Here is a 15,825-nt window from a genome sequence, read left to right as displayed (position 1 = left end):
GTAGAGTTTTCCGGTTTGAATCAATGTGGTTAAAGGACCCAAGATGTGAGGCTATACTGGAGGAAGCTTGGGATGAAGGCTTACTTGGTGGGTCGGATGATGTTCTTAATAAATGCTTGGAGAATTGCCGTGCTAGACTTGAGGTGTGGAATGGCATAGAATTTGGCAATTTGGGGGAAAATAGTGGCTGAATTACAGAAAATGTTAGAATGGTTAGAGTTGCAACCTTCAACACCGGATATGATTAGATCATTGAAGAATACTAGGATTGAGTTGAATTGTTGGATGGACAAGAAAGATGATATGTGGAGGCAAAGATCAAGAATTAGTTGGCTGCAATTGGGAGATAGGAACACCAGGTTTTTCCATGAGAAAGCTTCTGCAAGATACAAAAAGAATTTCATAGAGGGTTTGTTAGATGAGAATGGTAGGTGGTTGGAGGGAGATGAGCACGTGGAGGAGTTGATGTTGTAGTACTATGAAAGGCTTTTTACTAGTAGTGGTCCTACGGATTTTGAAGAAATCTTAGATGCAGTCCAACATAAAGTCACCCCAAGGATGAATCATGTATTTGTAAGAGAGTTTACAGAAGTTAAAGTGAAAAATGCCATTAAGCAAATGTATCCGTTGAAGTCTCCTGGACCGGATGGCATGCCTCCATTATTTTATCAAAACTTTTGGCCCATGATTGGTGTTGTGGTTACTTCAATTGTTTTAGCCTTCCTTAATTCAGGTATCATCCCACCTAATTTTAATTATACACATATTGTCCTTATTCCTAAATGTAAAGAGCCAAAATCTGTGACTAATTATAGACTCATTAGTCTTTGTAATGTGGTTTATAAAATTGCATCAAAAGCCATTACTAATAGATTGAAAAAAGTACTTTTTATTATTAGTGATACCTAAAGTGCATTTGTGCATGCTAGGTTAATCACTGATAATGTTCTTGTAGCTTATGAAATGATGCACCATATTAGTCAAAAGAAGAGTGGTAGAGTGGGTGATTTGGCTTTAAAACTTGATATGAGTAAGGCATATGATAGGGTAGAGTGGATATGGTTGGAAAAAATTATGCAAAGGTTGGGTTTTGATGATAAATGGTGTGCTTTGATTATGAGTTGTGTCACTACTGTTTCTTATTTTGTGAAGATTAATGGCAAACCTAAAGGGCATATTGTTCCAAGTAGGGGAATAAGGCAGGGTGACCCTCTATCTCCATATCTATTCTTGCTATGTGCGGAAGGTCTTTCTGCTCTTATTAAGAAAGAGGTGGAGAATGGAAGGCTGGGGGGAGTTGCGGTTTTCCGTAGGGGTCCCATAATATCCCATCTTTTCTTTGCCAATGATAGTCTCATTTTTTGTAAAGCTTCCTTGGAGGAGTGTGATGCCCTTTAGAGGGTGTTGCGGGTTTATGAATGTGCTTCGGGCCAGCAGTTAAATCATACCAAAACTTCTCTATTTTTTAGTAGTAATACTCTTATGGATATTCAAGAAATTATTAAAGAGAGGTTTGGGACCCAAGTGATTAAGCACCATGAAAAATATCTTGGTTTGCCGTCATTGGTGGGTAGGAATAAGAAAACTACTTTCAATTCTATTAAGGACAAACTAAGGAAAAAGCTTGCTGGTTGGAAAGAGAAGTTATTGTCTAAGGCAGGAAAAGAAGTGTTGATAAAAGCTGTGGCACAGGCAATTACAACGTATACTATGAGTGTTTTTAAATTGCTAGACTCTCTTTGTGAGGATTTGACGTCTATGATACGTAATTTTTGGTGGGGGCAAAGAAATGAAGAGAGGAGGATAGCTTGGATGAGTTAGAAAAAATTATGTGCTCCCAAAAGTTGTGGTGGGATGGGATTTAAAAAACTTAAGGAGTTTAACTTGGCTTTATTGGCTAAGCAAGGGTGGAGGCTTCAACAAGGTCATGATTCATTGGTGTATAAGGTTTTGAAAGCTAAGTATTTTCCTACATGTGATTTTTCATAGGTTGTTTTGGGCAATAATCCCTCATTTACTTGGCGGAGTATTATGTTTGCTCAACCCCTTGTTAAAAATGGTTTACGGTGGAGGCTTGGTAATGATGAGAGTATCCAGATTTGGGGTGATAAATGGCTGCCTAAGCCTTCAACTTTCATGGTTTCATCTCCTAGATTGTTTATGCCACATGATATGAAGGTTGGAGAATTGATAAATAAGGATGAGGCTTCGTGGAAGGCTGATGCTATAGATGCTCTGTTTGTGCTGGATGAAGTAGAGGTTATAAAGAAGTTCTCATCTGCCCGAAGATAAACTGATTTGGGCTTGGAGTAATAATGGAGTGTTCTTAGTGAAGAATGCCTACTGGGTTGCTTACCAAATGTCAATAGCTAAATTTTCTAGTTCAAGCTTTGATGGCAGCCAAGAAAGGAGCTTCTGGAAACGTCTATGGCAGATCAATGTGCCTCACAAAATAAGGCACTTTGCTTGGAGGGCTTGCCGGGACATCTTACCATTGAAAACTAACCTTGTTAAAAGAAATGTTTTGCAAGTGGCTACATGTGATGGATGCAACGTGGAGGAGGAAGATTCGATCCATTTTTTCTGGAAATGCGGCAGAGCAAAAGAGCTTTGGTCGTCGTCCAAGTTGGTTTTTCCAAATGTAATGAACCGGTTAAGTTCTTTTAAGGAGATGGTATGGTGTTTATTGATGGATGAAAAAAGTTCACCGGAAAATCTGCAGTTGCTGCTAAACTGTGCGTGGGCGTTGTGGGGAAACCGGAATGAAGTTCAATGTGGCAGAAAGCGAAAAGATGGTAGGATGCTTCTTCATTGGGTGACTCAATATCTGGAGGAATACCGATCTATCATTGTTTTGACACCAGTTACAAACATTTCTGTTCAACATGTTCAAAGGTGGAACCCGCCACCCACTTCGTGTTTTAAGTGTAACGTTGATGCTGCTGTGTTTGCTGAGTTGAAGTCAGTGGGAATTGGTGTGATTGTATGGGATTGGCATGGGCACTTTGTAGCAGCAATGTGCAAGCATTTACACACACCACTGGGACCTCTTGAAGCGGAATCGAAGGCTGTTGAAATTGGTATGTAGTTCGCAAAGCAGCTGGGTTTATCAGACATCATCATGGAGGGTGATTCGTTAATGGTTTCTAGAGCGTTGAATTAGTCATCCTCACCTCCGGCCTCAATTGATGCGGTAATAATGGGGATTAGTTTAGCTTCATTGGAGTTCCACATTGTGTATTTTTCTCATGTAAAGTGTAATGCTAACTCCCTAGCTCATTTGTTAGTAAAGTATGCCAAGGGTATAGTTAATCAATGTATGTGGATGGAGAATTGTCCAAGTTTCTTAGAACTTGCAATTCTTCATGATGTAAACTCTAATGTTGTCTAATATTAAGTGTGTGATTTCCTATCCCAAAAAAAAAAAAGAAAGTTGAAACTAGTAGAACAATTATGATGTTGCATTACAATCACAAATCGATACATGAGACGAAAGATAAACAAGAAAAGGATTTGATTCAAGAATGAAAAAACTTCTATTGAAATGAAAACTTTGATTACAAGAACATAGTAATAATAACAAGAGTTCTAATAAAATATACACATCCATGGGCAAAGATTCGCTTAAAATAGATGGTGCCAGTAGTTTCCAAATCGCCAACACGAAGCATTACTTGACAGAGTGGCTCAGGAGTTGGACCTCTTTGAAGCTCAAAAACATAACCATAAGGATCCTTCACAAAGGCAATAACAGATTGTCCACCTTTAATAGGACCAGGCTCTCTAGTGACAACATCACCCTTGGCCCGGATGTCTTCAACCAACTTGTAAACCTAAATGTTCAAGGAATGCATAATTCAGCCTCAACACTAAAACAGAAATTACATCAACAATCTTCCAAGAATATAAAAATGAAACTTACATTTGGAGTTGCAATAGCAAAATGACCAAAACCAGTTCCAATATGATATGAAGACACACCATAATCTGTGAAATCAATATCAAAGTAATTTTTCAGAAACCATACAGTAGTCATGATTAAAGTAACGTTATCACCCAATTTGTCATTTTCAATAAGTCTCAACTCTATCACAAAATACCCTATGCATATTATCATGAAATACACAATCTCTCTCCAAAGCCTCTTTCTGTGTGTGTATGTTCCTTTTCCCCTCTTTTTAACTAGGACCACCAAAACAAGTTTACTTACTAGTGAGATTACATCCCTAAATCAACCATCAAGGAGAAAAAAAATTTAAAAAGGTTAACATTCTCTTTCTCTTTGCTTATCTCTTCATATTATATGTGCAAATCCATCTTTATTCCATAGCTGCATCTAATTTTCTTAGGCCAAGCTTCTTTACTGTATCAAATTGAACTTAAATATGCATAATCCACATAGCCTCTAAGGTCATTGTGTATGATTGTATTTAGAAGCTAACTAAAATGTACTTAGTCTAAACAAAAAGAATATAAACCTAAACTAGTTCAAAATCAAATAAAGTAATTTTAAAAATTGTTTAAAAACCAAACTAAACCATTTTTTTTAACTTTTTTAATCAAACGCCTCACATTTTAACCTCACCCCGCCCAAAAATCAGAGCAAAGAAGCAAGATAATAACAAAGATCAGAGCAAAGGAAAAAAACACAATGACAAGGTTATTACATAGAACTAACCCTCACATTCCCAGATTTTAAGGCCGGCAGTCTCCTCCATGTGTTTACACTAATTTAAGCATAAATACAAATTTCACTCACACTCAATCACTCACGCACACAATGACAAGTATTTAGTATTTACACAATAAAACACATGCTCATATCAAAACCCATTTTGACATTAACCCCCAAGTCTGTAAACGGCCATCCAACTGCCATTCATTTGAAACCCAAAAATTAAACCAATCAACCATACCCAAAACAGTCGGACTTCAACGGAGACAAACAACAAGCAGTTGATTGACACCATCTACTGCTTTTAGAAGACTTCAGAGCATAGTGTGGGTTTTAGAGAATACTGTGGGTGGTAGTGGGGAAAGAGATTTGTGGGTTTCAGGGTAATCCGACAGACCAAGCCCGCTCTTGTCAAAACTGGCGAGGCGGAGCAATGGCTGTACTGGAGGCACAGTTGGGGTTGAGAGGAGCGTCAGGGAGAGGGAGGTAGAGAGAGAAAAACCGCTGGTGGAAGTGAGAGAGAGAGAGAGAGAGAGAGAGAGAGAAATAAGAGAGGAGAGAGAGATAGGTATTGCACGGGATATGAATCCCTCAATCAATATTAGACCAATATGCAAGTACAACAAAGAAAAGGGGAAAAAAATCCCAATGAAACTACTAGCATTCTGCATGATAAATGGAGTACGTAGAATCAGTTTTCTTCTCGGAAAACTTTCCGAGGTAAAATTCCATATTGGAATTCGAAGGGAGCTTTTACTGGTCATTCGTGTACAATTTTTTTTTCTTTGGAATCAGGTAACCTTTAAAACTCGAGAACTGTAACAGTCACTGTAGTCCACCAAACAACGACTACACTCCCGAGAGGGTTGAACCACTGAACCTCAGGCCCTCAGCTCATTTACTGCATCATATTGTAAGCATGGCCTAGGAAAAACACCGTTTCACATCTTTTGAATTCTGTATTTTGTAGTGTTACATTACCAATAAGTACTCCTACCAACTATCAGAGCATTCATGTACGTAGCTTCAGAACCCGTGGCTTCTCATTCTCATTGGTTTCATTGAAAATACCAAACGTCAAGTCCCTCTATCTCTCTTTATTTGGATGATCAAGACCCCCCATTTCTTACTTTCCATCTACTTCTTTTAATGAAAGAGATTGAGACTTCTATAAATATACCCCATACACGTTCACCCTTATGCATTCCATACCATTTTGCTCTCTAGCTTGCTTTTGATTTTACTGTAACTTTTGCTCTTTCAAGTGAAACATGGCAGGAGGGAAGAGTACTGCTTCTTCTGTTAAAAAGAAATCTAGCACTGTTGTACAACGTGAAGATGAAAATTCACTTGCACTAATCCAAGCAGTCCAAGATGCTCCCATCACTTCATCCTACAATGATCGTATTCGTCCACTCCTTGATACAGTTGACAAGCTCCGTCACCTTATGGTCACAAGAGAAGGCATACAGCTCCCCACCATTGTGGTTGTTGGCGACCAATCATCGGGAAAATCTAGCGTCCTTGAATCACTTGCCGGTATCCACCTTCCCCGTGGTCAGGGAATTTGCACGAGGGTACCTTTAATAATGAGGCTTCAGCACCAGCCACTTCCTCAACCTGAACTTTTCTTAGAATTCAATGGAAAAGTTGTTAGAACAGATGAAGAACATGTTTCTGAGGCCATCAATCTTGCCACTGATGAGATTGCCGGCCTTGGGAAGGGGATTTCTAACGCTCCTTTAACATTGGAGGTGAGAAAAAATGGTGTTCCTGATTTAACAATGGTTGATCTCCCTGGAATTACTAGGGTGCCCGTGCATGGCCAGCCTGAAAATATCTATGACCAGATAAAGGAGATTATCATGGAGTATATTACTCCTGAAGAGAGTATTATACTCAATGTTCTTTCAGCGACAGTGGATTTCACTACTTGTGAATCAATCAGGATGTCACAGATGGTGGACAAGACTGGTGAGAGGACTCTTGCTGTTGTTACTAAGTCCGACAAGGCTCCTGAAGGGCTACTTGAGAAGGTTACTGCTGACGATGTCAATATTGGGCTTGGCTATGTCTGTGTTAGGAATCGGATAGGAGAAGAATCTTATGCAGAGGCGCGAGTTGAAGAGGCAAGACTTTTTGAAACTCATCCCCAGCTTTCCAAAATCGATAATTCTATTGTTGGAATTCCTGTTCTGGCACAAAAGCTGGTGCAAATTCAAGCAGCTAGTATAGCGAGAAATTTGCCCGCTATTGTGAAGAGCATTAATGACAAGTTGGCCATGAATGTTGCTGAACTGAAAAGAATGCCCCCGAAGATGTCATCTGTTTCTGAGGCAATGACAGCTTTCATGCAGATCATTGGATTAGCAAAAGAATCATTACGCAAAATCCTTGTGAGAGGAGAATTTGATGAATACCCAGATCTTCAAAACATGCATTGCACTGCTCGGTTGGTAGAAATGCTCAACCAGTATTCTGATGAACTTCACAAGCACGCTGAAACGAAGCCAGCAAAGAACTTTCTGATGGAGGAGATTATGGTTTTGGAGGAAGCCAAAGGTATTGGACTGCCGAATTTTCTTCCCCGCACTGCCTTCCTCACTATCCTACAGAAAAAGGTGAAAGGCATATCGAGTATACCGATTAGTTTTGCTGAGAAGGTCTGGAACTATGTTGAGGAAGTTGTCATTTCTGTCATAATGCAACACTCTGAAAACTATTACCAACTGCAGTTATCTTTTAGGCGTGCTGGGCATAATCTTATAGCCAAGATGAAAGAGCGCTCAGTCAACTGGGTCATGGAGATCGTTGAAATGGAAAAGCTGACAGATTATACTTGTAATCCAGAGTACTTGTCTGATTGGAATACTCTAATGTCTCAACAAGATGCATTCATGAAGGATGTCTTGACCAATGAAGAAAGGCCTGCAAAGATAAAGCTTAATAGTTTTGGTGAGATTGAAGTTGGGAAACTTAGGGACTATCCACATGTTCTGCAACAGGCTTTTGATATGAAGATGAGAATGACTGCATACTGGAAAATTGTGTTAAAAAGATTGGTTGACTGCATGGCTCTACATTTACTTCTCAGTGTTGGAAATTTGGTTAACAGAGAGTTTGAAATTGAGATTGTGAATGAATTGATGGGCCCTGGTGGTGGAATTGAAAGGATGCTGGAGGAATCACCTGCAGTTGCTGCAAAGCGACTGAAAATAAACAAGAGTATACAGCTGCTTAAGAAGTCCAAAGAAGTTGTTGCCAAGATCATGGACAAGGTTGGCACCGCTGATTAGAGATTAGTGTGTTTTTCTATGTTATTTATGATAAAGTTGTTTGCTTTCTATGCATTTTGTTTTGTTTTCCTTTCTTGGAATTCTGTAGTATTCGTTGTAGTATTATCATGTTTTAGATGGTGAGAGCCAATTTTTATTTCTTGAACCTACTTATTAGTTTATTGCTTAACAAAATCAGAGTTATAAGACAGGTCGGGCATTTGTGTACAAGCCCTTAAGTTCTGCCATGTTTACATTGCTTATATCCAAATGCTATACAAGTTCCAGGTGCTTTGATTGTGACAGTTGATTCAGTAATCCTCTCGTCTTGTCATTCTCTAAATCCCTCCTTTCAATGCAATTTTGCATCTAACATTGTTATGACTATCTGTATCTAGGCTATTTGCTACAATTACAAAACTTCTAATGAACTAATCTGAACACTGATTATGTCCCAGAGGGTCATCTAATTTTAGTAGGAATAAAATGAATTGTTAGATGAGAGCTTGCTCATTAGTCAGTAAGTGCTAAGAATAATGAAATTGATTAAACTGTTGTACGTATGGGACGTGTTGATGGGTATAATCCATAGAACAGCAAGAATGAAACAGCATTCACTTGTGACTGATGAGAAGGAGCCAGTCTTTACCATTAGGTGACATAAAGTATATAAATAATAACCGATTTTTTTTTCGAGGAACCAGTAATAAAGATTTTATAAATGAACTAAGCATTGTTGTCTGTCAATCGCATTAGTGAACTACAAAGGGAAAATGTTTTTGGCTTAGTGGAAGAGGACCTTTGTAAATTAAATTTATTGAAGGAAATGGATTTATGAAGATGCTCTGCCCTTGTAAAATTTATTAACGTGGAGTGATTTGTAACCACAAGTTTTATGAATAACTATACTAAATTCTATATGTTTAATTATTTGCAGTAACACCACCGCGCATTTTTGGTGCGATAGTCACTTCACAAGTATAAGTGATTGTAAAGTATGGGGGATAAAGGTCAGAGTTCAAATCTCTAGGAAAGAGCTTCACAAATATAAACACTCAGATTAAGATAGTGTAGAATTTATAGTAACTACTGACACCATATTATTTCTAACTTTAAATCTTCCATTCTTCATTGCGTTATCAAATTTATCATGTAACTCAACTAGTACTTCCTGATATTTCTAATTTTAAATCTTCCTTTCTTCATTGCATTACCAAATTTATCAGGAATAAATAAAAAAAACAATATTGTTTTCTTTTCCAACAAAAAGAATACCACCAAATGTAAAAACAAATATCTACATTTGGTGGTACTCTTTTTGTGCATGAGAGCCTTCAAAATCAAAGGCCTGAAATATTTCAAAAATGAAAGTTAATTTTAAAAATAAACAAGTAGGAAAAGTTGGAAAATTTGTTTATTACAGCATTAGTTTGTTACATATATACAAAGGAAATTCTCTGAATCCAAATAGTTGTAAGCCTATTTGTTTGGTGATTCCAAACAATGGTTTTTAGTGTTTAAGCACTAAAAACTGTTGTTTCTAAAAAAAAAATAAAAAATAAAATAAAAAAACAAAAACAAAACGCGTTTAATAGGAGTGTTTGAGTTACGTTACTCGTTTTAGAATGTTTAAACACTGAATTTAAAGAGCACCTCATACTAATTTTCAGATTTCAAACAACGTTGTTGAATGACACATTCATAAATATTTGTTTGTCAATTGAGAGGATCTTTGAACTATATGGAACAAAAGCAATGGGTAACCATATGAGTATGTAAATATCAAATCTTGCAAGTGGTCATCTACTGTTTTTTATTAATTTATAAGCTCTGCTTTTAATTTTTAATTTTTATGTATAGTTTTTTAAAACTTTACATTTTTTAATAGTTTTTTCATATCTTTTCACTTTTTTTAAGGTAGAAATATACTCTAACATATTTTTAACAAAAATTTAAATAAACTATTCTCAAACAGGCATAATTTTAATTATGTCCAAAGAATAAAGTACATGTAATAATTTGTGTGATACAATATAAATGTATATTCCATTGAAATTTCACAAAGAGAACCTATTTTAATTGTAAAGGCGAAGCCTTTAATTCTTTACCACGTACAACACTAAAGCATACAGCACTAAAGGCCAAAAATCAAAAGTGAATTGTGGCCTTCAAGTTGCTCCGCCTAAAGCTTTCTTTTAGTACAACACTCCCTGTCGTCGAATGACCGCACACTCAAAGTATGCCTCGTTAATACCACCTTACTAAGGAAACCTTATCGGAAAAGATCAAATGATGAAGGAAAAAGAGTAAAGCATTCTTATATTTCTCTAACTTTATAATGGCCTTATTAAAAACCTTGCAAAGAAAAACATTGGGCGATGAAACCTAAGCGAAGGAAACAGGAAACAAAATACAATCATCATATATATATATATATATATATATATATTTTAATATTTATTCCTCATTAATACATAGAACTTCAATTGCGATAATCTTTGAGTGATTTGAGAAAATAACATAAATTATTTACTTGACAGATCTCTATGAAATAGCAATATTTCTCATAAGTAAATAAATATTTTGTTTATGATTTGTCTTTTTTGTAGATTAGAAAGATAACTTTTACCTGCATATCTAACCAACTGTGGATTAGATCAATTTGAATAAAATAATCCCATGTAAATTGTCCCATGGAAGTAACATAATGAGATAATTACAGATTATCCATCTGTGGTTTAGCCCGAATTTAACTTACTTACCTGTGGTTTTATTTTTGATACTTTACCCATCTGAGATTACTTCTGTTTAGTCTCTATTATCCACCTCTATTAAAAAAGATGGGTAAATAAGTCTTTTTACACCCATTTTATGTCTCTCTCCTCCCAAAACAAGAAAAACAAAAGAAACAAAAGAAAAACAAGATTAAAATATGGTATTAGTTTCTCACAATTTACAAACATGAAGAACATACACCCAGAAAACTAATACAAATCAGATCAAGTAATACCATCAAACTACAATAGACTTAGATCTTTGTACCTATAAAATAAATAAATAAAAAATTTAGATTTCAATGGCAAATAAAAAACCCACAAAAAATCCAAGCACCCCGGTGATTCCACCTTTCATTCCAACTTTTAAATTCCCATAACAATAGGCTTGAATCATCCGTGATCCAATCCAAGACTTCCACTATCATTGACTCATTAATATTTTAATACATGTAGACAAACCATAAATGATGCAAATGACATCAAATTTTGTTCCTAGCAACGTGGAAACTAGATGTAAGAAGACATGATCTTCAATGGTTGATCCGTTGAATGGGTTCATGGGTGTTGCTCACTTCATTTCTAAGAAAATGATATGCTTATCATGGATCTGGGTTTGAGCAAAGGAATGGAGCCACCACTAGCAACACTGATGATCCACCACCCCCACGATGACACTGCAACCAAGCCGTGTCCACCATAACAACCCAAAATCTCAGATCGACCACCACCAAAACCCAAATTGCAACCTACACTTCACGCCCCTCAAAACCCAGACCCAAATCAGTCATGCTCCTCCTCCACAAATCAAAACCCAAACCCATATAGCCACCCTTGGCTCCTCCATTGTTGCAACTGTGACCTAAAGCTACTGCCTATCTAAACCAGAGAGAGAGAGAGAGAGATAAAATCAAATAAGAAGCAATGGAAAGAGTAGTAAGTGATTCTTGCCTTTAATGATGATTCTCGGACTAATAAATCAAGTGGGTGCCATTGTAGCATCTAAGATCTCAAGTGGGTGAGCAAGCGTGAGAGAGTGCATGGGAGATGAGGAGTGTTTGATTTGATTTCTTGTTTGATTTTTTGATGAAACTTGTTAGAGTAACGGAAAAATTAGAGGTGGGTTACGGAGCATAAACGGAATGAACCACGAATGGGGAAAGTGTCAAAAATGAAACCAAGGGTGGATAAGTTAAATTCGGGCTAAACCACAGGTGGATAATCTGTAATTATCCCTAACATAATATATGCTTGATCTTATTCCAATGTTTTCGAGTTGGTGCAGAACTATCTTACTAGCAAATTTACTAAAAATGCTATGCCAGGTTTTGTGATTTGCAAGATACATATGGGCATTGATTGCATTAAGATATGGTACTCTAGGATCAAGAATTTCTTCATTATCTTGACAGTGAAAAGGGACTTTCATGGCATCACATGACTAAACTACAATTGGAGTGCTTAAAGGATGAGTTTTGTCCATTGAAAAAGTGTTTTAGAACTTTTATGAGTATGTTGGGCCCTAGGGGGGTGCATGGTAGGGATGGCAAAAAGTACTCAACCTGACCCGCGAAACAATAGGGTCAGGTTTGTGTTTTTAAAACAAAACCCGAAATTGGTTCGGGTCGGGTACGGGTTTTAGTGAAACCCGCCTCGAACCTGAACCCGACTAGATTAAAACTAAAAATACCAACCCCCCCCCCCCCCCCTAACACACACACACACTTATAATCTATTCTAACCCTAAATCTCCTCTCATCTTTTTCTTTGGTCTCAGCCGCCTCTCCTCACCAGTCACCCAGTCTCATTCACTCACACTAGTCACCGCCGACCCTCAAGCTCATGCCTCACCATTTCGTCTACCAGCCTCAAGCTCACGTCTCACTGTTTCGTTTGCTGACCTCAAGCTCTATCACGCTTCAGCTAATCTCTCATGGCCACCCTCTATGATTTTTCTTTTTTTGGTTCATTTCGTCTCTCATTGTTTTTTCTTTATTTGTGTGTGTGATTTCTGTGTTTGTGTTTGGGTTTTTTGTTTGGAAAAGGAAAATCATAAATCTGAAATTTTTGTGTTTGTGTTTTTTATTTTGAAAGGAAAAATCTGAAATTTTTGTGTTTGTGAAATCGGTGTTTGTATTTGTGTTAGGATTTGTGTTTGTGTTGTGATTTTGAAAGGGATAATCTGAAATTTTTGTGTTTGTGAAATCTGTGTTTGTGTTTGTGTTAGGATTTGAGTTTGTGTTTGTGATTTTGAAAAGGAAAATCTGGATTTTTTGTGTTTGTGAAATCTGTGTTTGTGTTTGTATTAGGATTTGAGTTTGTGTTTGTGATTTTGAAAGGGAAAGTTTGAAATTTTTGTGTCTTTGATTTCTATGTTTGTGTTTAGGATTTGTGTTTATGTTTGTGCTTTTGGGCCAAGCATGACTAGACAGGGCCTGCGGGGCCCGACGGGGCGGGTTTGGGGGTTGAAAAAAAATCCGTTTATTAAACGGGGTGGGTTTAGGTTACGGGGGCAGGCTCGCGGGTCAGGTTTGGGTATAAAGAAACCCGCCCCGAACCCAACCAGTTGCCATTCTTAGTGCATGGGTCAGGCTGAGTCAGGTTTTTTCAATCCGACTCATTATAATCTGGTTGAAAAAAATCCAACCCAACCTAATTCATCACAAGGGTCTAACCCAATCCATCACAGCTCACCTGGACTAGGTTAGAGTTAGACATATGGGTTGGAAAGTTTTTTATATTTTTAATTAAGCATTTGAATAACACCAATACAAATAAGAACAAATTTATAATCAAATAAACCTGAGTATAGCACAAAACCAACACAAATCATTTAATTAGTACTTCAAAGTTAGTAGGATATAACATAGTTATATTCCAATTCAGTTGATAAATTAAAAAGTAAATAATAAAATTATATAATATAGTTTTGATATATATTAAGTATAGATGGGTTAGGTAGATTTGTGAATCAATTGACCCACACCCAACCCAACCCACCAATTATTTATTTATTTATTTATTTTTTTGACAATTTAATCCAACCCACCAACCCTACAAATTGACCCAACTCGGTGGGTTGGGTTGTATCGGGTTGGCCATAGTAGATTGATGGCTTAACTTCATGCCCCAAATGTCATTTTTTTTTTTTTTTTTTTTTTTTTTTTTTGAGAATCAACACCCCTAATGTTGACTGATGAATAAAAATTCTATTTGCCAGAGATTAAATTTATAAGCCACAAAAATATTTTGTTTTATGGATATCATTTATCTTGAACTCATTTTATATATAATTGACAATTTTTATGAGCTCTTCAAGAACAAAGAAAAAAACTAAACAACTATGAGAGAAAAATAAATATGAAACCTTGCAAGTGCTCATCAACACATTCTATTGATTAGATGATATATCTAGAGTACATGTAATAATTTGTGTGATTAAATATATGTAGGAAAATATTTAAGATATTATAAATTTTTTTACATAAAACTTATTATAAAATAATGTGACAATAATTGTGATTGATATACTTCAATTATGTCATAAATAAATATTGAAATTTTCTTTTTATGATGGCCAACACATCAATTAGTAACCTCAATCTAGTAAAACTTTAACTTGATGTATCACTACTCATAATTTTTATTTTTATTTTGGCATAAACAAAGGCTTTATTGAAATAAAGAATAACAAACACAAGAGAGTTCACACTGCTAACTGAGAGAGCAATAACTTACAAAACAAACTAAAACCCAACAAGCAAACCAAACACTAATTTAAAAAAGACACTTGAACTTCGAACACACAAAACTAAAAATAGTAGCTAAGAGGCTATTTGGATGAGTGATTTCCATAACTCATAACTCTGTTTCCATAACTCATAACTCAAAAATGGTGAGACCCATAGCTGAGAAGTCTGTTTGACACCACATAACTCTGTTTCCAGTTTTTTGTTTCCATCACTCAATTCTCTGATTTTTGAGTTATGGAAACTGAAAACACATTTTAGTTGTTTTCAGTTTCCATAACTCTGTTTTTAATGTCATTTTTGTAATTAAACACATATGGAGGGACCCACTGTCAGGGTCAGCCGCAACTTTTAACCATTTTTTTTTCTTTCTTCTCCACTGTCTCTGTTGGCTGGGTTCTTTCTTTCTTTTTCTTTTTTCTTCTTCTTTCACTGGTCTCCGTTGGCTGGGTTCTTTCTTCTTTCTTTCTTCTTTCTTTCTTTTTTTTTTTTTTTTTTTTTTTTTTTTTTTTTTTTTTTTTCACTGGGTTTGGGTTTTTGGTTTTTTTTTTTTTTGGTTCTTCATCACCTCTAATTTTCGGTCTTCAGTTCTTTCTTTCTTCTTCGTTTTTTTTTTTTTTTCACTAGGTTCAATGAGTTTGGGTTTCTTTTATTATTATTATTATTATTATTATTATTATTATTATTATTATTATTATATTGGGTTCGGTGAGTTTGGGTACTGGGGGGGGGGGAAAGCTGCACTGAGTGACAAGTATGGGGCCCACAAATAGTGTGAAAAATATTGAGTGATGGCAAGTGAGTGATGGTGCCAAACGGGTAAGGTATTTTAAAGTAATGAGTGATGGAAATTAAGTGATAAAAAAAAAGCATCCAAACAAGCCCTAAAGCTTGAGACAAAACCCGTGGAATCGCAACAGAGAGGCATTGTAACAAAAAGGAATGTGGCCTATAGAATTTCTCTCCCTGATTGAGAAGGTCCTCACTTTGCCAATAGGTCTGCGCAAGTATTGGATTCCCACACCATGGGCACTTCCCAGTTCCCACCATGGGCAATGACTATTTTAGTTCAAAACAGTATGCGTACGGAGTGTGTAAAATACGTGTTTAGGTGACCTTTTTCCTATGTATAGGACATATTCCGATAATCAAAAAAAGTATGGACATATTCCGTTGAAACTTCACAAAGAAGGCAAGGACGTTCATTGGTTACCACGTACAAATCAGTAAAATAGGGAGACTTATATAAAGGCAAAGCCTTTCATTGGTGACCTCGTATAGCACCAAAGTTGCTTTGCCTAAAGCTATCTTTTACAACAAAGAATCAATTTCTTCTTGGAAAACTCTCCAAG

At 36.3% G+C, this 15,825-nt stretch overlaps 2 protein-coding genes across 2 annotated transcripts; one reads left to right on the top strand and one right to left on the bottom strand.

Moving 5' to 3' along the window:
* Nucleotides 1–3,557: 3,557 nt before the first annotated feature.
* LOC126728380 (lactoylglutathione lyase GLX1-like) lies at nt 3,558–4,718 on the bottom strand. Its single transcript, XM_050434214.1, has 3 exons — nt 4,679–4,718; nt 3,923–3,987; nt 3,558–3,833 (listed from the first exon to the last, which is right to left on the bottom strand). The coding sequence occupies exons 1-3, from the start codon at nt 4,716–4,718 to the stop codon at nt 3,558–3,560; spliced, it is 381 nt and encodes a 126-aa protein (XP_050290171.1).
* Nucleotides 4,719–5,946: 1,228 nt separating this feature from the next.
* On the top strand, nt 5,947–7,983 carry LOC126728379 (dynamin-related protein 4C-like). Its single transcript, XM_050434213.1, has one exon. The coding sequence runs from the start codon at nt 5,947–5,949 to the stop codon at nt 7,969–7,971; it is 2,025 nt and encodes a 674-aa protein (XP_050290170.1). The 3' UTR covers nt 7,972–7,983.
* The last annotated feature ends 7,842 nt before the right edge of the window (nt 7,984–15,825 follow it).

This window comes from Quercus robur, chromosome 5 (genome assembly GCF_932294415.1).
Source record: "Quercus robur chromosome 5, dhQueRobu3.1, whole genome shotgun sequence".
Classification (NCBI taxonomy): domain Eukaryota; kingdom Viridiplantae; phylum Streptophyta; class Magnoliopsida; order Fagales; family Fagaceae; genus Quercus; species Quercus robur.
This window is presented reverse-complemented; position numbering and strand designations above follow the sequence as displayed.

Coding starts and splice junctions, on each gene's coding strand:
- LOC126728380 (XM_050434214.1), bottom strand. CDS start 4,718: ATGGAGGAGACTGCCGGCCTTAAAATCTGGGAATGTGAGG. Junction 3,988..4,678: donor TAAAATCTGGGAATGTGAGG/GTTAGTTCTATG, acceptor TTGATTTCACAG/ATTATGGTGTGTCTTCATAT. Junction 3,834..3,922: donor TTGCTATTGCAACTCCAAAT/GTAAGTTTCATT, acceptor TTGAACATTTAG/GTTTACAAGTTGGTTGAAGA.
- LOC126728379 (XM_050434213.1), top strand. CDS start 5,947: ATGGCAGGAGGGAAGAGTACTGCTTCTTCTGTTAAAAAGAAATCTAGC.